The sequence below is a fragment of the Mustela putorius genome, unplaced genomic scaffold (genome assembly GCF_011764305.1).
Source record: "Mustela putorius furo isolate JIRA1106 unplaced genomic scaffold, ASM1176430v1.1 tig00000407_pilon_pilon_pilon, whole genome shotgun sequence".
In the NCBI taxonomy this organism is placed as follows: domain Eukaryota; kingdom Metazoa; phylum Chordata; class Mammalia; order Carnivora; family Mustelidae; genus Mustela; species Mustela putorius.
In genome coordinates this window covers 547,635-572,332 of record NW_025421373.1, presented here as the reverse complement: position 1 = coordinate 572,332, position 24,698 = coordinate 547,635, and the positions used below count along the sequence as shown (strand labels likewise).

The 24,698-nt window shown below is 35.1% G+C and overlaps 1 protein-coding gene across 1 annotated transcript in view; it reads left to right on the top strand.

The window, feature by feature from the left end:
• Window positions 1-24,698, top strand: part of LOC101677505 (cadherin-10) — a 172,531-nt gene that overhangs the window by 96,468 nt on the left and 51,365 nt on the right. Inside the window, exons 3-5 of the mRNA XM_004738087.3 lie at window positions 21,169-21,463; window positions 22,960-23,079; window positions 23,469-23,636. Of these exons, the coding sequence (XP_004738144.1) occupies window positions 21,169-21,463; window positions 22,960-23,079; window positions 23,469-23,636 (583 nt within the window). The remainder of the gene's footprint in view (window positions 1-21,168; window positions 21,464-22,959; window positions 23,080-23,468; window positions 23,637-24,698) is intronic.

Below are 24,698 nucleotides of genomic sequence, written 5' to 3'. Positions count from 1 at the left end.
ATTTCATTTTCTTTTTCCTTGACTAATGACTGAAGAATGCAGGCAGACAACTTAGTTGAAAAATGAAATTAAACTATGAAACATTAATGGTGTGTTTATTTTTATGTGGAGAGGATTCTAATTGAAATTAAGCATGGAATTATATGGAAATATACTGGACCTTTTTTTCCAGCCAGCAATAGGTTCTATTTTACTGCAAACAGAGAGATACTAAAGTAATTACAAAATAAAAAAGAGAGATTTTAATAACCCCACTTTTAGCTGTCTTCAAAGTTGTAGAATACAGTGCTAACAACAAAAATCATCAACACCCCTCTTGCCACATTGCCACCACACACACACACATTAATGTTTTTCAAAGAATTTAGGCAAAGGAAATGAGGTGGTCTAACAAACTTGAAAAGAAGAATACCTTAAGTTATAATTTATATAGAAGAAGCATGAAAAATCTGTGATTCAAATTTATCAATTTGGTTTTAAGTAATTTCAAATGCATGAAAATATATGCAAAACTCTTTTTGTGAACAACTCTAGAATACAAGTGAATGTTAATAGTCATTGGTGTGTAATAAGAAGAATAAAAATTATGCTCAATTAATTTTTGCTGTTATAGGCTGTCATATATACTGTCATACACTGGTCTCTATTATAGACCAGAGGACCGCTTCTTAATAGAGATGTATTAAATATTTTATTAAATATTATTAATATTTTAAATTTACTCTTTATAGTTTTCTAGTCATGAAATTTAAAAAGTCATCCAAGAAATTACTGTTTAATGGTTAGTTCAATCAAAAATTTTGTTTAATCATTAAAGGTAAAAGAACCGTTAATGGATTTTTCAGTAAGAATGGAGCTTTGACTTAATCATTTTAATTAAGCCTTATAAAGAAGGCCTACTGAGCTCATTAATCCTAGAGAATAGCTACATTTTATAGACCTTATTTATTTTTTAAGTTTTTATTTTAATTCCAATTAGTTAACTTATATTAATTTCAGGCATATACTGTAGTAATTCAGTGCTTCAGTACATCACCTGTGCTCATCACAAGTGCACTCCTTAATCCCCATCACCTTTTAACCAATTCCTGACCCACCTCCTCTCTGGTAACCATCAGTTCTCTATCGTTAAGAGTCTGTTTGTTGGTTTGCCTCTCTCTTACACTACTAATTATTTACTCAAAGAATATGAAAACACTAATTCAAAGGGATTCATATACCCCAGTGTTTATAACAGCAATAAGGGTCAAACTATAGAAATAGTCCAATTGTCCATTCACTTACTTGCAGAGCATAAGGAATAACATGGAGGACACTGGGAGATAAAGAGAAGGGGAGGGGGAGATACACCATGAGAGACTGTGGACTCTGAGAAACAAACTGAGGGTTTGGAGGAAAGGGGAGGGAAGTGGAGGGTTGGGTGAGCCCGGTGGTGGGTATTAAAGAGGGCATGTATTGCATGGAGCACTGGGTGTGATGCATAAATAATGAATGCTGAAACACTGAAAAGAAAAAAAAAAAAAGAGTTGTGTATATATACGTGGAGTATTATTCAGCCATAGAAAGGAATGAAACTTTTCCATTTGCAACAACATGGATGGAACTAGAGAGTATGATGCTAAGTGAAATAAGTCAGAGAAAAACAAGTACTATATGATTTCATTCATATGTGGAATTTAAGAAACAAATGAGCAAATGGAAACCTTTTATAGATTCATAGATTTTAAATATTCTAGAAATCTGGATATTCTATAGCAAAAAATCAAAATTAGCACAACCTTCCCAACCTATTATATTTTATTATATTATATATTGTATTATAATAATTATTATTTTAATGGATTTATTATATTTTATTTAATAATGTAATTTAAACCCCACTTGTTTATAGAGCAATGAGAGCCTACAGTTTCAATATGACCCAATACAATTGCACTATTGTATTTTTGAAGGTAGGCTTTGTTCAACATAGCAACCTGGTGACTATTTGTTACTTCCTTTACCACCTAAAAAAGAAGAAAATTAGAAGATATGTACAGATTAAAAACAGAGGGAATGGATGAGACTTCAGTTGAACAAAAATTGTGAAAACTTTATGGGCAACTAAAAGTGGATTGGGTCCACAGTGATAGCTATACCCTTTACCAGAACAGAAGTAAACTTTTAATGAGAGTAGTAGAAAAGAAAGCTCAGATGAGAGTATTAATTTCAACTTTAATTTGTACTCATTGGCTATTTAGTTTAATTCCTCCTTGACAGTCAGCTGTATTAATTGGCTTTTCCTTCCTACTGCCTCGCCTCCTACCTCTACCAGCATAAGCAAAACTGTCAATCAGGTATCTTCCAAGTGGTTACGGCTCTCAAGAGGGTATTACTAATACCCAAAATTTGTGCATGGTATAGGCGGTGGGAGCTTCACTTCCTCTTTCCCATTTGCACAGTTTATTTTGAAGTTCTTAATCCCGATAGACATATTCTGTCCTTGTTGGAAGACAACTTTTCATAAATCTCTTACATTTCTGCACTTCTAGGTATTAACAGCCAATTTGCTTATATTAATTTATACTACAGAATAGTACAAATAGAAAATAACTCACTCCCCAGTAGTATTTCAGAATAGTAGGTAGAAAACTCTCTGTCTCTCTTTTGCTTATTCTGGGGCAATAAAGGTAATGCTAGAAATTTCGTTGGGGATTTCCTGGGCTTGGTGTCTTTCAGCTGTGGTACAAATCCACTCTGGGCTGCTGCATCACCCCCTAGGAACTGGGGAGCAAGGGAAACCAGAACAAACATGAAGTTTAGTCAGGCTGCTCTGCTTCAGAGTAATGAACTGTCTAAATCTGTTGGCCTCAGTTTACCTTTAGTGGCCACATCTACGGAAGCATGGCAGGCTAACCAACAGCTGCTACCAAGCATTGCTTAGGAACTGCTCTGCTGCTTGAGGACCTTATTCGGACAGGCTGCTCTCCTCATGTTTATTTAACAGTCAGTCTTATAAGGAAGGAGAAAAGCCATTTAAAGCCTCTAATGAACCTTTTACACAAACGTAGGAGAATAACAAAATGTCACTAACACTTTAGGATTTCCTGTAGCACAAAAAAAGGAAGTACCTTTTTAATAAATAGAGCATCACTCTCAGGGTAAACAAGAAATAAGTCAGAGAACAGTTAGGAACTTTAGAATAATTAAACTGTATCTTCTAAGAGAATGGGGAAAATGTAGGACTTTTTTTTATAAAAAGAATCATTTGAAACAAGTTTTCTAATAAAGCAAATTTTAAAAGGGGATCATAGGGATAATACAGTCATGGATAAATTCTAAAGATCTAATAAGCTATTACAAACCTAGAAAAAGATGAACAGGTAAAGGTGAGAGAGAAAAAGAAACACACACACACACACACACACAGAATGAGAATAAATGTCAGAAAATGCAGAGATAATGAAATATTAAACAATACATTTTTTCCCCAAAGCTGAGGTCAGACATCAGTGATTAAGTTGAAAAGACTCCATAAAGGATTAAAATGAAGGCACTTAATTTCTAGAACTATTATTATGAGATTTTAAAACTGTGAGGAAAAGAACTTTGGATTAAATATATCCAGAATATCTTTTTAAAATTATTTTTATTATAGGGGCGCCTGGGTGGCTCAGTGGGTTAAAGCCTCTGCCGTCGGCTCAGGTCATGATCCCAGGGTCCTGGGATCGAGCCCCACATCGGGCTCTCTGCTCAGCAGGGAGCCTGCTTCCCCCTCTCTCTCTGCCTGCCTCTCTGCCTACTTGTGATCTCTGCCTGTCAAATAATTAAATAAAATCTTTAAAAAGATTATTTTTATTATAATCAAATAAAAAACAGATTCTGTTGATATCTTCAACAGCCAAAAATGGGTGTTAGATAAAAATGGCACATCTCTAAAATTTTCTGAGGAAAATATTATTTGGGACATAACATCATATATCTAGTTAAACTATCAAGACATTTGAAGAGAGCTGTTGGTATAAGTCATAGTGAAAAAATACAAAAAGCAATTTGAAGGAATTAGAGAATATGTGCAGAAAAACCATAAAAACAACTTCTTCATTTATTTAAGATTTACATATATTTATATACAATGTATATATAATACAATGTTAATATGTATGTGCATACATTTTACACTAAAAAATTAAAAAAATAAAATAAAAGATTACTCTATGGTTAGCCACTGCTGCCTAACACCACAAAATGTAATGACTTGTCACAACAAGAATCTTTTTATTTGCCATGGTTCTTATCTCTGTCTGTTGGTCTGTCTCTTTGTCTGTCTCTGTGCTTCTCTTCCTGTGGTTTCTCCATGAGTAGTAGGGATTCCTTAGAGCCCGATAGCTCCACAACTGGGCTGCTTACACAGTGACTCAGGGCCATAGTCCACGTGTTACATTTAGAAGGCAGTAAATTTTTCATTTTTTATTCCCCACTTTTTATAACACAACCTAGAAAATTATGCAGCACTATCTTAACTACATTCTGTTCATTACAAGAGATTCAAGAGAAAGGAATTAGACTCTGCTTCTTGATGGGGATTCCAAAGAGGAGTGTGGAGTTATTTTTCTTGATTAGGCAGTGGCAAGGTATGAGAAGGGGAAATAGGCTAGAAATATTGTTGCAACCACCAGTGGAAAGTGTTATGTGCTACATGTATATAATTTTTAGAAGCGAATTCACATAGAAAAAAGTTGTCTTCAGAATGTAAAGATATCTATCAGCTGTAAAAATTTCAATAGATGGCATAGAGAAAAATATTAGGAATATAGCAGTAGAGCAACAAGACCTCAAATTGGAAAAGCAGAACTGAGTCACAATAAAAGTAAAAGAAAAGAACAATGTGGATGATATCCAAATAAAAGGAGTTCCAGAACAGAGAAAATGGAGTGAGAGGGGATATCAATGAAAAACTTATTAGAGGGGCGCCTGGGTGGCTCAGTGGGTTAAAGCCTCTGCCTTTGGCTCAGGTCATGGTCCCAGGGTCCTGGGATCGAGCCCCACCTAGGGCTCTCTGCTCAGCAGGGAGCTTGCTTCGTCCTCTCTCTCTGCCTGCCTCTCTGCCTACTTGTGATCTCTCTCTGTCAAATAAATAAATAAAATCTTAAAAAAAAAAAAAGAAAAATTTATTAGAATGTCCCAGAACAGAGAGAGAGCAGAATGAAAGCACTTGGTAAGAATCCTGTGATTTTGATAGAAATATATAAACACCAAAGAATAATACCATGCATTTTTAGAAATCTAGACAAACAACAGATTTAGAAGAATTAGATCAGATATCAAAAAGACTACAGATTTTTTTTTAAGACTCAATTTTTTTTTAAATCTGTATGTGAGAGAGAACAAGCTGGGGAGGGGGGCAAGGGCAGAAGGAGAAGCAGACTCTCCCCTGAGCAGGGAGCCTAATGCAGGCTCAATCCCAGCATCCTAAGATCATGACCTGAGCCGAAGGCAGGTGCTTAACCAACTGAGTCACCCAGGCATCCCTAGACTTCAGATTTCTTAATAGCAATATTGCTAATAAGAAGTTGATGGAGTCGTGTATTTCATATACTCAAGAAAAATAATATCCAGCTTTGTCTTCTTTGCCCAACGAGAAAATTCCATGTATATCCAGTATTTGGATGTCACCTCAAAATCATACAGTAGCAACAACACAAAAAGAGGGACGCATACAGGAGATTGGAAAGGCAAAGATTTCTGGTGAAGAAAGATCTGAGGATAACAGCTGTGAAGAGAGTGAATCTCAAACAGTCCCTTGTGAAACCTGGCAGGGACTCTGGGGGATTGTCTTCAGAAGGATGAAACTGTTTTAGCCTTAGCAGTTTGAGAGGAAATTCACTCAGCTGTGGAAGAGTTTGTGGTCAAATCAAAGGAAAACACACACACACAGAGAAAACTAAAGATTTCAGCAAATTCTGTTTGTGAGGAACAGAGAAAGTATGAGTGGTAACAAAGATAATATGTTGGAAAATAAAATTAATCATCATGCTGGAGGAATAGAACTGAAATCAACTCAGTGTTTTAAGAGTCGATCTTAATTATATTAACAAAGAGAGGTTGAATATAATGCATCGAAAAGTGCTAACAAAATACAGAATGATTAACAGTATGACAATAGAAAAAAGAATTGCTAAAGATATAGTGAGATGATGTAATCAGATTATAAGACAGACAAAAAATTATGAAATAGGGTTTAATAGAAAACTTATTATATTGCTTATTATGTTGCTTATAAGTGATTGATGCTGAGCTGCATATATAATGAATTTTCTTCAAATTACTATAATTCAAAATAACAGTTTTGGACACAAGGAGGAACTACATGATTTTAAAAAGTACATAAAATGATCTCACTTGATAGTCTCAGGAAACCTCAAAAGAAGTCTCATGAATTCAGGTGGCAAAAATGAGCTAAATGTCAAAAGAAAATGTAAAACTATAATGAAGGGCACCAATATGCCATTAATGTATGCAGATAAAAACAATATTTGAGAATAGGAAGTGTTCTTATGTTTAAGATTACAATCTCTCCAATGTAACCTATAAATTGCAAACCCAATCAAATACTTACCAAGGTTTCATTTTTTTTTTAATTTTGTGCTGTTTTTTTAATAGAAAGAAACGTGCTAATGTAAAAGTATATGTGGTGAAGACCAAGAATCCCAAGACAACTTTTTTTTTTTAAATGTATAATAAAGGATACTTATTTAAGCAGATATCAATCTTAATAAACCTTCGGAAATCGAGTGTGTTTTTAAGTACTTTTTCTATAATGGTGACAATAGACAAACAGAACAACCTACTTGTGGTTATCTAAAAAAAGATTTTTTTCAGAGAATCATCAGCTCTATTGGTCATTTGTGCTTAGAAAGGTGGAGGCTTTCCCACCTGAGGAGGGTGCTGGAGCTCTTTCCAGTCACTGCTGGAGCTGGGCCCCAAACCAACCAGCCAGCTCCCTCATGATGTTCAGCAACAGGGGCGAGGTCCTAGCTATGTCCAGGGTGCTTGACGGCGTCCAGCTGCGCATGCTCAATGGGGTTATTGCCGGTTGTACTTCTCCAAGAAGGTGAGCAGCAACCTCATGCAGAGCTGCAGCTAAAGGGAAGCCAAGGCTTCTAGCTAGAAGGCATTAATCCTCTGTAGCTTGATGTCCAGCAAGCCCTCGGCGGTGCTCTTCTTGTTAGAACAAGGGTAAAAATAAATAAAAGCCAAACATACACGTCATTATGTAGAATAACTTTAGGTGATAGAATTAAAATCAATGATTTATGATATCTACTGTAAATCCTTATTAGTGAAAAATAGATTTATTACTAATACCACACACATGCGTGCACGCGCACATGCACAACACACACACATACACAGTATTCAGATGATAAAAGTGAGCTAAGTTGTCCAAAATATTAAATATATTTAATATATAATTATATAATTATTATATAATAATTTTAAAATATTAAAAAATAAAGAGAGAAGAGACCATAGGAGGCCATTATGTGACTTTGGGTTAGAAAAATGTTTCTTGAGTAAGACACAAGAAGAAATTACCATGGAAGGAATGACTGATAAATTTGACTCCTTTAAAATTAAACATTTTCCAGGACAAAAGAAACTATAACCAATGTTAAAAGAAACACTAGAAGAAGACATTTGTGATGACTTAAGAACAAATTACTAATATTCACATATATAAAGAATTTCTTACAAATTGAGAATATGACACACTGTGCAAGAGAAGCAAAGAAAAAAAGGTATGAAAACACAAGAGATAAACTGAATGGTCTATAAAACTTAAAGGAGGAAGTGTGTCTTGTTCAAAGCAACAGCAAGTGCAGAAGCCTGAGGTAGAAATAAACTTAACATGTTCAAGAAACAGGAAGGTTAGTATGAGTTCAAGTGGCTAAAGGGAAAATGGAAAGAAATGAGATCAGCATGACAGGCAAGGGCTCCAATCATTAGGAATAGTGTAAATTAGGGTGAGGTGTTTAGCGTTCTAAATGGAACGGGAAGCCATTGCTGAATTTTGGCCAGAGTAGTTATATGCATCAATTTGCATTTTTCAATAATCACTGGCTAGGGGGTAGAGAGTCGTAACCTCGAAAGGACAGAAATAGAGTTGGGAGATAGTGTGGAAGCATCGTGGCACAGTAAGGTGATTTTTATTGAGATAGAAGCTGTGAAGGCAGTGAGAAGCAGTCGGAGACAGAGTTTGAAGTCAGAAAGGATTTGCTTATGGAATAAATGAGTAGTTGGGAGGAAAATCAATGACACCTAGATTTTTAGTCTGAACAACTGGTTTGGTAATTAGGCAGTTTCTTAAAATGAGAAGAGTTGAAGTGTTGGGAGGGGGGAAATAAAACCTTCTGTTGAGGACAAGCACTATTACTCAAACTGTAGACTTAGAAAACATGGAAGAAAAAAGGTTCTTCAGGATGGTGGCATGCGTGAGGATATAAGGAAAGGAGAAAATGACACAGAATTCTTCAGTTGTAGGAACTACAGTTTAATTATTTTTTTTTCTGCTTAAAGCAAAAACGATCTGACATACCTTTGGCAAAATATTGACATTTATGGAATCCTGGCACTCACATGTTTGGTTTATTATTCTCTGTGCTTTTCTTTATATTGCATTGAGGTGGCATCCATTTTCGTTGGGATTAGAGCCAGATTTGTAGGCCTGGAGTTGATGGTGCATGAAGGGATCAGATGGAAGGTGGGAAGACATCAAAATAAATTATGCTTGAAGTAGAATAATCAGGAAAAATGTGCATATCAAAACTTCACAATTCAATGTATTGTCACAAACTGATTTAAATTTAGAATAGTCTAAATTCCATTCCCTCTTCTTTATTTTTATTATTTTATTGTCATGTGCTTTATTTCTACATCCAAAGACATTACTATTATTACTTTGTAAATTCGGTAATCATTATATTTACCACATAATTACAGTTCTGGTGTTTTCGTTCCCTTCAGAAGTTTTATTTGAGATCATTTTCTTCCATCTTGAAAACTTTGGTTTCGTATTCCTTTTACTGAATGCCCGGTGGGATAAATACCTTCAGTTTTGTTTTTTGTTTTGTTTTATTTTCGTTTTCTTAATCTGAAAACATACTTATTTCACTTTCCTTTGTGAAGCCTATTTTTAGACAGTGTAGAATTTAGGTTGCTAGGTATTGCCTATCAATGCTTTAAGATGTCATTCCGTTGTGTTTTGGCTTCCATCATTTCTATTAAGAAAACAGCACTTGGGACTACAGCTTGCTGCTTTGAAGTTAATGCATCCTTTTTTTTTTTTTTTCCCCCTGAATACTTTCACAGTTTTCTCTACTTTTTAATTTGAAAATGTAACTATAATGGGATTCGTTTGCTTTTACTTTTATTTGTCCCATTAGAGTTTCTCAGATCTTATTGTACCTATTGGTAGATATCTTATCCCAGTTTTAAAAAATTCTTTCCCATTTTCTTTTCAAATATAATTTGTGCTGCATTTCTCTCTTCTCTCTCTTTCTGGGAATCCAGTTTCATGTGTGTTGTAACTTTTGATTTTATTTCACAAGCATCCAATGATCTTATCTATTTTTTCTCATATATTTTCTCTCTGCATTTCAGTTTCTATATACCTAACTCCAAGTTGGCAACCTCCATTTACCTTTGAAAAGACTAATCTTGTGTTTTCCTATACCCAATCTGTTGTAAAAACTCTCTATTGATTTATGAAAGCCAGACCTTCTACTTTCATTTTAGAATGCTCTTTTGATTCTTGTTCATTTACATTTTTCACCTGTTTTTTCCATCTTTCCCTTTCATTTTCAAAGGTACATAATTACCTTTCAATTTGTCTGTTAAGTATGTTAATTATTTGTAGTCTGTATTCTGTTTTTACTCTTGCATAAGTCATATGATCTTGCCTTTCTGCATGTAGAATAACTTCTATTTTTATTACATTTTATATATAAAGAATTGGAAGCCTCCAGAATGGGTTATTTTCACTGGAAAGTCTTCTGTGTTTATTAGATTATTTGGATATCATCCATGATCATTGATTTTACATATTAACTTGACTAAAACATGATGCTCAGTTGTTTGGTCAAACACTAGTCTAGACGTTTCTAGGAAAGTAATTTTTTTAATGTAATTAACCTTTATAATCAACAAACTCTAATTAAATCAAATTATTTTCCATGATATGGGCAGGCCTCATCCAATCAGCTGGAGGCCTTAAGAGCAAAAGCTGAACCTTTTATAAGAAACTTAAAATTGTCACATAGAAACCTTGCCGAGTTTCTACCTGCTGGCGTGACTGAAGATTACATCGACTCTCACCTAAATTTTGAGAAATTCTGTCCTTCCTTACCGATGTTAGATTTTCTGGTTTCATTCGCATGAGCCAATTCCTTATGCTCTCTCTGGATAGAAAAGATAAGATAGAGAGGTTCCAGCATGGCTCAGTCAGTTAAGCAGCTGCCTTCGGCTCAGTCATTGATGACAGGGTCCTGGGATCCAGCCCGGCATTGGGCTCCCTGCTCAGCAGAGAGCCTGCTTCCTCCTCCCCCTCTGCCTGCTGCTCTGCCTACTTGTACTCTCTATCTCTCCATCAAATAAATAAATGAAATCTTAAAAAAAAAAAAAAGATAAGATAGAAAAGTTTATAGATATATATCTTGTATTGGTTCTGTTTTTTGGAGAACCTTAATACATGACCACAATTCAATCAGGGATTGAGGAAGATCAGGCTAGAATAGCCATTTGGTAGGACTATTTCTACTACAGCTTATTCCTTTTATGAGAGGGTGAACCCTTCAAGTAAGAGTGGCTCCTAACTCCTCCATCACAAAATTCCACAGTTCACCCTTCAAAAAAAAAATTGATCATTTGCTTGAAGCTGCTTCAACAATTGACAGAAATCTCTAGGAGAATAAGCTGTATTTTGCCAGTTAAGCTTTGCATGAAAAACAATACGTGTCCTGTTTTCTTTTCTCCCTGTTTGTCAAGGATTCAATCCGCACTTTTAGCCTGTAGAGGCACTGAGAATTACTGTATGCCCCGAAATAAAAAAATTCCTGCATTTCCTCGGGTTCAATTTGACATTCCCTGGGAGAACTTTTCACCTAATCACTGTTGTTTTTCCTTTCAAGTCTTAGAACCTCAAGTCTATCGGAATGTGGACAATTCTATTTTGGCTCTCAGAGGCTTTCAGCCTGGACCTTTAGCTATCTACAGACACATAATTCAACAAATGTCTTACAGGAAGTCATTTGAGGACCTTCATTTCTCCAATGTTCTTTCTCCTGTTACCACAGGAACTCTAAACTCTTTTCTGTTTTCTTCTTACCCCAGAGGTATCCTCTTGGGACAATCACAGATATTTGCCTCCAAATCCAACTCAGAGTGGGCAGATTCCCACAGGAAAAAAGCAGCTGCCAGTCCCCAGTTCACTTTTCTACTATTCTCTCCTCCCAAATTTTAGTCCATTCAGTTCTTGTTTACACAGCATCTTGGCCTTGGCAATCCATTTTCTTTGTCATTTACCTGGTTGCTCTCTATACACTGTCAGTGGGAATATTGTCCTGTTATTTTTACCTAAATACCTCATCCTACTTTTAAGATAAATTACAGGTGTTTACAGTGACTTACCATACAGTTTCAGAGACAAATTTGGTTTTGCATTTCTATCCTGGCTCTTCTCTGAAAAGCTTAAATTTGTCCCCTGGTAATCTGTGTAGAGATCTTTTATCACTGATCCAATCTCATAGTTAACTGGAATTTCTACTAGCTTACAGCTCCAACCTTTTTCAGTATAAAGAATACAATTTTCTTTGTGTGCACTGATAATGTGGAGTTTTCATTATGGACTTCACTTCCATTTCACTCCATTCAGAATATTTAGCCTTTCCAAGAAACTAGTACAAAATGAACTCTTTATTCCTCATGACTGTGGCATTTGGTGCTGATGTTCGTTTTCTTCCACAAGTAAATAATTATGTATTATGTTCTGTGAAATGTTAAGAGTCCAAAGGAATAAAAACTTGGTTTTTATCCTCAAAATAAATATATTTGTAGTATATTTAGTTCCATAAAGACTTGTAAAAGTAATAGTTGAAAATTTCTATAGATGTTATGAAATTTTACACACACACATATATAATACATATATCCACATATATCCATACACACACACACACACGCACACACACACACATAAATATACATACAAATTATAATTGGAGCACAAAGGAAAAAGAGGTTAATTCAGGCTTACAGAGGAATTTTAAATTACTATGAATCAAAGAAGTAGGGAAGGAAACAGTTATAGAGGCATGATACTGTCTACGAACTAGGTTTCCTCATTCGATGCAATCGAAGTCTTTCTATCAAGTGAGCAATCCCCTTTCCTGAAGAGAACATCCATACTGATTCCTCAGTTCCTTTTTCTGTGTGTGAAAAACATAGAAAGTTGACCTAGAATAGGAATTTTTAATTTAGTGATCGGTGGCCGTATTTTAGAGGATATTTGCACTGATACTACATATAACATTGTTTTTGTATTTTACACACATACACAGACACATGTATGTAATTTCTTTTATAAGAGAGCACTCATAACCTTTTTAGGACTCTCATTTAAGCCAGTGCTTCAAAAATCCAATGCATGTAAAGACCCAAACCCCTTTTCATTTTTCTTGACCATAGCCCCTAGAGACAGCAGGTGGCTGCCGGGTCCCTCTCCTTTGGGCATCCAATCATGTACTTGCTACTCTATAGCTTTCAAGATGAAAGTACCTTTACAAGTCTTAGAAACCCAATAGCTTCAAATACTGCCTCTGTAGCAAAATCTCCAAAATTTCTAAGTCTTATAATATCGCATTTAGAATTCTCATCATTTCCTTCAATTTACATTAGTTCAATCCAGTTCAAGAAATACTTACTTAAATATATTTGATGCATAACTATGCCTAACCCTTTCCTTACTTTACACCCCCTATTTTCAGCCCTTTTTTGGTGAAAAGGAAGCAGGAAGGTTTCTCAGCTGCCCATGAAGTCCACTGAAAAGAAGTGATTGTCCTTTATTAATTCTTCTCTAAATTCTTTTCACCTTATTGATTGAAAATGAAAATCTCTTAGTTTTAATTATTTTACATTTCCTTAACAACTGTTTAGACATGTATTAATATATATTCCTATATTATAAATCCAAGGTGTTTAAGTAGACTTCTCCAAGTTCTGGGGGAAAACAAGGTGTAAAATGTTTCACATAATTTTCACACCATAAGGGGATACCTTGCATAATTTTGTGATTTTCAAAATTATAAGTAGGAAGATGACAGACTTCTAAAAGAATATGAACCTCTTTGGGGCACCTGGGTGGCTCAGTGGGTTAAAGCCTCTGCCTTCAGTTTAGGTCATGATCTTAGGGTCCTGGGATTGAGCCCCACATCAGGGTCTCTGCTCCGCGGGGAGCCGACTTCCCTTCCTCTCTCTCTGCCTGCCTTTCTGCCTACTTGTGATCTCTGTCGAATAAATAAATAAAAATATTTTTTAAAAAAAGAATATGAATCTCCTCTAAAATATTCTCTAATATTCTCCAATAATTCTCTTTGGAAAGAATAAACTAATGCATCAGAAATAATATGATTACTGTGTATTATACATACCACTTAAAGTCCTGAAGCAGATAATATCCTGTAAAATTATGTCTGTGGAAAACTCAAATAAATCCCTTCAGTGTAATCTTGGTATCTTTACAGTACTAGTAAAGCAATGCACCCACGTTGAGATGTTTCAAGATGTGAGTTAGCAGTTCTAACTGATGTCTTCTTGAATTTTAGAACTCTCTCTGCTAAGAAATCTGACCTGTGGCAGGCTCTTGAGTAATTTCTAATGGCTTCAAAGAGTGCCCCAAAACTATAGGATGATGCCAGATTAGACTCACCAGTTAGGGTGGTCCATAAGCAAAAATAACAAAACACAACAACAACAACAACAGACACCCCACACAACTTTCGACAGGCTGTACCCTTGGAAGACCAAATGGGAAAAGGAATCCCTAGTTATTAACTCTAGACCCCAGTGGGGATTTTCCTCTTGGAGGACATTCTCTAGAAAACTCTCTCAAATGTGGAAAATGAACCACTTTTTTTTTTTTTAAACAGACCCAAAGTTAAGCAGACATCATTATCCATCCATCATTTAATCCTCTGTGCTTGCCTCTGGCCCCAGAATAAGATTGTTCAAAAAGTATTTGCCAATCTAAATCATATATTTGGGGTATTTTAAAATTATAATTTTTTTTACAATCCATTTCATTGATAAGCTTTAATTTCTCCTCTCCATTTCCTTTTTTGAAGAGAAAATTGTTTTGTTGGGATTCAGAAAAATTGGCTTTATTTTTCTATATCATTAATATTAAAATAATGCCCAGTCTTAATCCGTAAGCTTCACATCCTCCAGTTCAAGATTTATCACTCCTCTTCCCTTTTCTTCCCCATTCTCAACAAAATGAGTAACTATGTATTTATTTCTGACCAGACTGTGTTTACTTGCTTTAACATGCTTTCAGCTGCTTTCTGATGCTAGCCCATCTTCACTACTATTTTTTTATTGGATACAAATTTGTAGTATTTGATTCAATGTCTTATTTTCCATTTGATATTATATTACAAGAGCAATTAGAGCAAATTGCTAATGATGATCCTGCCAGAACACCCCAGCGTATTTGCCACATTCTGGATTTATTTAAACAAATATAGACTAAATCGGCTGTTTGAAAGAATAATGGTCATAAAATGATCACTGTGCATTAGAGAATCTATTCAACATTTTCTGATATTTTAAAGTTAATGTACACACACAAAAAATTCTTAAACTCACGTCGTGAATGTTATAGACCTTGTGACTTGTTCATCAAAATGTATCCTTCAAAGAACTATTCTAGGGATGCCTGGGTGGCTCAGTAGGTTAAACAGCTGCCAATCCCAGAGTCCTGACACCAAGCGCCCCCCCAAACCCCGCCCCAGGCTCTCAACTCAGAGGCAAGCCTGCTTCCCCCTCTCCCTCTGCCCCTCCTCCAGCTTGTGCTCTCTCTTGCTCACTCTCTGTCTCTCAATAAATAAATAAAATCTTTAAAAAAAAAAAAAAAGAACTAGTCTAGGGGTGAAAGACCCGCGGATCCCCTTACCCAAGAATCCAACACTGCCACTGGATGCAATCAGCAAGAGGTTCTTTATTGTTACGCAGGCGCCTGCGGGTGGTCAGCGCGCGCCTGCGGGTGGTCAGCAGCTCCTGCTAGCTGAGCACACCCGGCTGGGGTGGTGCCGGGTTTTTATAGACAGGTACAAACAAGTTTTGGGTGGGGCGCAACTGATTGGTTGACAGTTAGAACTTTTGAAAAAGGCATATGTGGAGTTTGCTGATTGGCTTTGGGGACCCGCGCTCGAAGAAGAGAGAGGCGGGAAGGGGGAACAAGCTGATTGGTTCTGAGGGCCCGCGCGGGAGGAGAGAGGCGGGAAGGGGGAACAAGAAGGGGGAAGGTAGGAATGCCATCATGGCGTCCCTATTATTTCTATAAGCCAAGCAGTTACAGAAGGGCAAGAGAGCAATTAATCACGCAATTAATAACCTAATCTACACCTAAAAGCCAGCGGTTCACAGAAAAGGAAACAAGTGGTTAGTTATCCTATCTATCTTCTAGGGGAGGGGTCTTTCAGGGGTGCCTGGGTGGCTTAGTTGGTTAAATGTCTGTCTTTGGCTCAGGTCATGATCCCAGGGTCCTGGCAACAAGCTCAGCCTTGGGCTCCCTGCTCAGTATGGAGTCTGCTTCTTCCTCTCCTTCTGCCTCACCCCCAAACCCACCCTCCCCGCCCTCTTGCTCTCTCTCTCAAATGAGGAAGTGCAATCTTAAAAAAAGATCTAGTCTGTTATGAATATAATTCTAATATGATTTTATAAACATAATTCAAATATTCTCTTCTGCCTTTTTCCAGTTTTTGGAATGGAACTAAATATTAACAATTAACCAACATCCAAAAAGATATCAATATTCTGAATGAGAAAGAATCTCATACAGCAATACAGATTCCTCTGAACAAGTAGTAATTAGTTTTCTTGGCAGTTTTTTACTTTTTTAAAACTTGTTCTTCATTTTCTTCCAGCCAAGGGTGAAAACACAAGGTAAAATCTTTTATCAATTATTCTTTTGGTAATAAATTATTTAAATTTCCTGTACTTTACAGATAGATACTTTGAGTTTTTTAGATAATATTTCTTAATGTGAGGAACTAAAAAATAAAAAAAAAGAACTAATATTGAGTGATAAAGATTCCACCAACATAAGAGCTGTCCTGAGGTATAATTTTAATTTAACTTTTGTGTCATAAAACAAACAAACAAAAAAAACAAAGCTGACCATATCTCGGTTTTTTTCATCTTAAAAAAAAAAAAGGTGACCTTAAACTAGATAAGCTGTGAGACCGCGATTAGGTTACAAACTTTGTTTTGGACAAATACCTTAAGATGACACTTTACATGAAATGTAAATTCATCAGAAATTTGTCACACTCAAAATTAACAGGCTTTCATTAAGTAATTTGTGGTTCAAGCATTTCTTTAAAATCAATGGGTTATTTAGTTTTAATTATTAAGCAAGCTACTCACTACAAGCAAATGGGTTATATAATTAACCACAACTAAATAGAAAAGTTAAATAATAGGAGAATGACTTTTAAATCTGCAGCACAGGACCAAGTTGTTCTATTTTCATTAATTGTCATGTATCTTGCCATGTCCTTTATCTGCTTGTGAATTTACAAGGAACACAGCAGGTTGTGAATTTTTAATAGGCTTTCCTCAAGAAAGAAAAGGTCAGTATTAACATAAAATTCTTCTTAAAGATTTGTGGCACAAATGTTTCACACTGGAGAACAGGTGTTACTGAGGAACTAAAGCCACAATATTCTGACATTTTTTTCTCTGTTTAAAGAAAACTTAATGTCTCACATAATAAAATAGCACAAGGTCAAATCAATATAAAAGTTATTTCAAATTGGATGCTGTAAGATACTTGGCACATGATCCATAATCATATTTCTCGGTAACATAAACAACTGGTATTGTTCAATTAAGGATTAATAAATTCAAGTATTGGTACCTAACACCCAAATTTAAAGAGAGAGAGAGAGAGAAGAGTAATGAGAAAGCAATTATTAGAAGGACTAACTAACCCTGGTCTGATCTTTACTTACTTAGTAAATGAGTCAGAAGTGAAATAAAATTTTATCACGCATATAAGGAATGAGGAGCACAGACATTGTACCAGGGTAAGGGTGGGAAAAATATACAAAAGAAGAGATAATTAAAATAATAAAGAGCAAGTTAAAGAGAAGAGAGAACACTTAAGCTGGAGAATAGAATTCAAGAATTTTATCCAGTGGTCTTGTTCTGTAACTTAAGAAATCAGTATCATGGGGCACCTGGGTGGCTTGGTGGGCTCATCCTCTGCCTTCAGCTCAGGACATGATCTCAAGGTCCTGGGATTGAGCCCCCTGTCAGGCTCTCTGCTCAGCAGGGAGCCTGCTTCCTTCTCTCTCTCTGCCTGCCTCTCTGCCTACTTGTGATCTCTTTGTTAAATAAATAAATTAAATTAAATTTAAAAGAAAGAAGAAGAAAAAAAAAAAGAGAGAGAGAGAAATCAGTATCATCAGCATACCTGCTATGAGTTAGCTCTTGTCTTGGGATGGTTTCAACCACAGTTTCAACCACCCAGGTTTCGGGGGTCTAGAAATACATCTCTTTGCCTCATAGTAAATATCTGTTGCAGTTTCTTTACCTGTCCAGTTCCCAAACATGTTTATTTAAATAATATTTTAATAAACACAGGCCAATGGTAAGCCCCCAAATGTGGTCATTTGGGTCCCTTATTCTAGTATTAGTGCTCTGTGAGAAAGGAAGATACATTTGTTTTGTTTTGTTTTAAATTTTACGCAAGCTCTAATGGTTTAAGAAAAATGCATTATACGTGTGGCTTCCCCCCCCCTTTTTTTTATTATGTTATGTTAGTCACTATACAGTTTTTGTTTTTGATGTAGTGCTCCATGATTCTTTATTTGCATACAACACCCAACACTCATTTTCAAGACCAAAACTTATAAACGTGTAGGTCTCATTTGTTTCCCTTAATTATAAGGAAGTAGAAATCCTTTCTTTCTTGGCCTAGAACACCTAGCACTCATCATAACACGTGGCCTTCCTTAAGACTCATTTCTGGTTCCCCACAGCCCAGATTTTAACCCTCATCTCTGATTTTGTTCCTCCATGTGCAACTTTCTAATCCCATGGAAACTTCCACAATTATAAGACACAACGTTCTCTTGCTGTGTATAAGTGAAGGTAAAATCCTGCTGTGATTCATATTTCAAAACTAAACTTTATCATAATTAGACCTCACCTTCTAGCGATTTTTTAATTTGTATGTCTAACTATTTAGAATAGCAGAACTGGTCTTCATGATTCCCATCTTTCTCTGTATCCTTCCCCACTCCAAATCTACATTCTGTATCCATCTAGTGCTCTGTATGAGTTGTAAAATGCAAAAATTTCCCAAGTCTAAACCTCTACATATTCTTTATCTGGTAGTTTAAGTGTTATGCACTGTAGGAAAGCCGCACATTCTGCTGTGAGCTAGCTTTAGAGATGTCCTGTGAATTTCTATTACACACAGCACTTGAATTTTCCATAGCAGAGGAATGGAATTGTTGATTTACTTTTAGAAGTACTTGATTCTTATGAGAATAAACACACATTTCTCAATTAAAATTGTTGAATGAATAGACAATAAAAGTCATGACTATTTACTACAAACCATAGTTATCTGATCAAATGATTGATAATATCAATAATCTTTTCTTGAATTATTTTGATTCCCAGACAGAATAAGAAATATGCAGTGCTTATATTTGCTATTTGGAAAATTGCCACGGTTGCACATTCATGTAATTGGAAAGTTTCCTGGCAACTATGTGTATTTTCAATAACTAAAAAGCATCAATCTTGTGACTTTTTAAACGTGGTTCCCTGGACAACACAGTTATATGTTTCTTCTGAGCACTTTTAAGCTAAAAGCAGAGAGTTCTGCAGTTTCTCAACCCGATCTTGTTGTTTATGAATAGCTAAAAATACAGTAAACAGCTACTTGTTACCTGACTTCTGTTTTTCTTTAAAGAACATATCCAGTGGGTTTTTTTTTTTTGCCCCTCATTATATTTGTAATAATGAGTTATTTGTCCAGAAATCGGAAAAATTGAGTTTGATCCAAATTGGATGGCTTCATGTTAAGTATTAAAAACCATTAACTAAAGAGTAGACTGGTTTTATAGACCCAACAATAACTAATAATACAACATCTTAGTCATAGTTGTGTGTTTCTAACATGTATTTATTTTAAACAACTTCATGTTCATGTAAAAATGTTTCCACAGCCAAGTTCACCGCCATAAGCTTCAAAAAAGAAAAAGAAATTTTAAATAAAGAAGTAAGATTCTGTATTAAATAGAAAGTAATCAGTTTTAAATTCTATATGCAATTAGATGAAAATGTCTGTTGATGTAAATAATCTAAAGCAAAACACCAAACCTTATTTAGATGAATATCTTATTCTGTATTTTTTTGTATAATTGAAGGATATTGTCTTCAATTTTTAATTTTTAATTATACATCAATGTGCCCATTCTGATTTATGAATACATTTTACATGAATTCTTTAAAAAAAGTTTTCATTGATGTCTAACTTAAAATAAATGCCTTACAGAAGTTTAGAAAATCTACACATTGTTTTCATATGTCTTATCTGATTAAAAAAACCCAAATTTTAAAGACGTAATCTCTTATTGCAAATAATTAAACTATGATCCCAACATAGAAAATGTTTATTGGTTGGATGGTACAATTAAAGAAAAACTTACAATCTTTGTATGTTACAAAGCCCTGCTCTGTCGCTCCAACAGCTAATCCCCACTGTTCAGGGTAAGAATTCCATGGAGTGCAGGGGATCTCCATGTCTGGAATCTACACATCAATTTCCAGATCATACCCAAGTTACTTGGGACCCATTATTCCCTGCCCAGACATCCCTGAGCTTACTTTTAGGTCCAAGGAGGCTCTCTCCTACACGTCATTCGCCCAAAGGCCAGACATACCCACTGCTATATACATCCTTAATCCTGGGAGCAGGCCTAGTGAACATCTGCTAAAATACAACATAGATAGAATTTGTCCATGAAAACATGGAATCCTGGGTAGCATTTGCACACTGGGCTGAGGTGTCCACATGAATGCTTGTAAAACTTTTTGACATGAAGAGTGAATGCTGGAAGATTAGTCTTATGGGCATAGGCAAAGGGCAAGAAATCGACATGCTTTGCATTTCCTTTTTCCTATACAAAACTTGCTTAAGGTTATTAAGAAGTTAGACTTCACAAGGTAAATAGGTGCCTATATAAAGCACATTTTATTGTAGAATTTATTAATTTGATTTATAATTTTAAAATATAGACATCTCTTTGTACCCTTTCCCTGAGTCCCAGATTTATCTGTGGGGCCATCTTTTTTGTGGTGTGTGTGTGCCCGTGTGAACCAAAAATTAATACACAGTGTTTCTAACATAGGAGCTATGTCTCTTACAACTTTGCCTGTCTTACAGCTAAGACATCACTAATTCTCCAATGGAAATGCAATAACAAGTTTATTAGAATTTCCTCAAAATATGAAAGTAAAAGAATTTTTCACTCACCGAAAGAGATGAAAGAAGAAATGTTTACACAAGCATGTCAAGACTGATGACATACGTCTTTGTCAGGAGTTAATTGCCTATGAAAATGGTTATTTACCAAGCAAAGCAAAGAAGGGAACTGTGTTTATTTTTATTACTTTTTCCCATTTAGAGTAAAAATCATACTGATATGTGAGATGCTAGTCTCATTGTTTAAGATATATGGATGAGTGTGTTCATACTGATTCAACTCTCATTTCAGGAACTAAGATAACTGACCCCATTATTCAGTGATGGGACACGAGAGACTTTGAATTCTTTCAGCATTATGTACCTTTAGACATTATCATGGATGTGCTCTTTTTTATTTCCCCTAGCTTCATTCAGACCAAGATAAAGGAGATGGATCACTCAAATATATTTTATCTGGAGATGGAGCAGGTACTCTTTTTATTATTGATGAAAAAACAGGTGACATTCATGCCACAAGAAGAATTGATAGGGAAGAAAAGGCCTTTTATACTCTGCGTGCACAAGCTATTAACAGAAGAACTTTGAGACCAGTAGAACCAGAGTCTGAGTTTGTGATCAAAATCCATGATATCAATGACAATGAGCCTACGTTCCCAGAAGAAATTTATACAGCTAGTGTTCCAGAAATGTCCGTTGTGGGTAAGTTCATTTATAAAATTTATCATGGTATCCCAAAAGTATAAAAAATGATTATCAGGAAATTCTTAAAATACTATAATCAGTCAATTGACATTTCCTTTGATTCCCTCCAAAAGTACTTACTTAATTTCCTCATGTAGAAAACGAGTCAGAAAAAAAGATTAATAATTTCTTACATGCTATGGACTTGTAAGTCTCTACAAATAAGTAGATACTTCCCTCAAAAACCCAAGAAAATATCACTGAACTTCAGTAAAAAAACTATGGAAATATATCTTTGTCACAGAGATTTGTATAGCAGTTGTATGAAAATCTGACCTCAAATACAAACATTCAGAACACTATAGTTGTAGAGTCTTTGCATCCATAGCCTAGTTATAATTTATCTAAAGAATTTGTTATCTAGATAATACAAAAGGTGGAATTGATTAGATTATCTGATTCTTTCATATTAAGTATTTTGAAGCATCTTTTAATTATAATCGTTATATATAAAACTCTGCTGATATAAATCTGTTATTCAAATAACCCAGTTGAAATTCCACAATCACATACTGATACAGAATTTAAAAAATTAGGTTGTAGAATCTGTAAAACAGAAGGCATGAAAAACCTGTGAGTATAACATTCAAGATAATGGAATTTTCTTTTTTATTGGAAATAAATGAAAGTTGTATTTGTAAGCAAAAAAAGTTCAGACTGCTTTTTTTTTATTAAATAGAGATTGGCAAAAAGAGTAAATATCAGGAAACAATGATAACATTTTTTTAGAGACGTATATTTAGACTTAGTAGAATAGATTTATTTCTCAAATGTGGGAGAGGTCATATAAACCGATGAAATAATTCTGATACTTTTAACAGTTGCAGCAGCACATTTTCAACTCTGCATTTCTCAAAAGCATTGTTCTGGGATTATTATTTAATATTTACTTCACTAAATCCCAAGGACTTTGGCAATTGCTTTATTGTAAAGCCCTTTTATATTTCTTGAACTTTATTAAATAGCTTTTAATAGTTCATGAAACTTGGGATCATCTTAGATTGTTTCTAAATTTAGAATTTAATCTATTCATAAAATTATATTCTAGAGCAGATGTTAATTATTTTTATAGTTAATTAGTGGAGAGGAGGAAAGAGGAGCACACCTACTCCCTTGTGATCAGATATGCCCTTTACACTAAACAAATCTATTATGTGAAAATGAATTTAAATATCAAACCTTAGCATTTGTAAAGTAACTGCATTTATTATAATCTGATATATTGTAGCATTATCTATGCATGCATGAAAATATACCTGTTGGCTAACTCTGTAGCTGAATTCACAGTTTTCCTGTAATAACAGTATAAACATGATTTTCATGTCAGTTATACATAAATATTTCTTTAAGAGGTCATTATTAAAGCCAAAATCATTTGAGTCTTCCATGAAAACCAGTGCTTTTGCTCCTCCTTCTGGTACTGTGCAGAACTAAGCTGAGTTTGGATACTTCAGGTACTTCTGTGGTGCAAGTCACAGCTACAGATGCCGATGACCCTTCCTATGGGAACAGCGCCAGAGTCATTTACAGCATCCTTCAAGGGCAGCCATATTTCTCTGTGGAGCCTGAAACAGGTCAGGAACCATGAATCAGTGTTTGTTAATTTAAATCTTTGTGATCTTTATAAGTAGAAAAAACGTGGGAAAATAAGAACAAAACATTAACTGTAATGCTTACTGAAGAGTGATGATGCCACAATTAAAGATTTAAGAATTCGAAGTTGAATGATTGAGGTGATGAAAATATACCTGTTTTTATGTTTCTTAATCTATGGGTTTAGGTCACTATATAGTACCTATGGCCCTCTTCAGGTAATAGAAAACACACACACACACACACACACACACACACACAAAGGGTAAAATATTTACATTGAACCACGTTTGCAATAATTTGTGGTCTTAGTCAGCTACTAGCTGAGATTTTAATGATGATAACAAAAGTTCTTTATATTTTCTTCAAGGTATCATCAGGACTGCTTTACCAAACATGAACAGAGAAAACAGGGAGCAATATCAAGTGGTAATCCAGGCCAAAGATATGGGCGGCCAGATGGGAGGTTTATCAGGGACTACCACGGTGAACATCACACTGACAGATGTAAATGACAATCCGCCTCGCTTCCTCCAGAGTAAGCTGCCTTTCATGGTCTTTCCACAGGGCAAAAGCTTTGAACTGAGAAGAGAAAGTAAAAAGCAATTGTCAATCATTTAATTTTAAAAGCATTGAAAATGGGCTACAAATGTGAAGGAAAAGTATATATGCTGATGAATTCAGCATATGTTACTAAAATATAAAAATTAAACATTTCAGACATATTTTATTTGGAAGCAGGGGATCTGTGATCACAAAACCCGCATCTATGACTGTAATCCAAGAACTATTTCTTCTAGTTAGTAAAAGGAAATAATGTGTTGTTGTTGTTGTTTTAACAAAGCCATACTTCTACTATGAATGTGTTTATTTCTGCTTAGAATTTAATAAGAAAGAGTCTAACCTGAGGGTAAAATTTTTCAATAAAATGTCTAATTTGTCATAATATGAAGACTCGGCCAGAAATGGCTATATAAGCCAGAACTTAACAAACTAATCAGACTTGTATTTAATATCAGTGGGTCAGACTTGAAGTTACTATTTCTGTGTTTGGAATGGTAATGATACTAAGACATTTTTTTTTTAAATATTGAAACATTTTGTATTCCTGACATATTTAGTTATAAAACACTGAATCTATTCAGTGTTACTGTTTTCTATTTAGATCTATTTTTGTTATAAAATGAACCCTTCAAATTCTCAATGGAGATCAACAATTTTTTTTTTTTAAGATTTTATTTATTTGACAGACAGAGATCACAATTAGGCAGAGAGGTAGGCAGAGAGAAAGGAGAGCAGACTCCTGCTGAGCAGAAAGCCTGATGCAGGGCTTGATCCCAGGACCCTGGGATCATGACCTGAGCTGAAGGCAGAGGCATTAACCCACTGAGCCACCCAGGCACCCCTTAGAGATCAACAATATTTAAGAACCATTAGCTTCTGACCATATAATATATGTATTTATTCTCCCTTTTTATACAAATTTGGTAGATACGCAACCAGAGAAGGTGATGTTGGATCTCAGATCCTTGGGAGTAGAGGATCTCTCACTCCCAAGAATCAGACAATTTCCTACTTACCTGAAAGGTCCTACACTTCA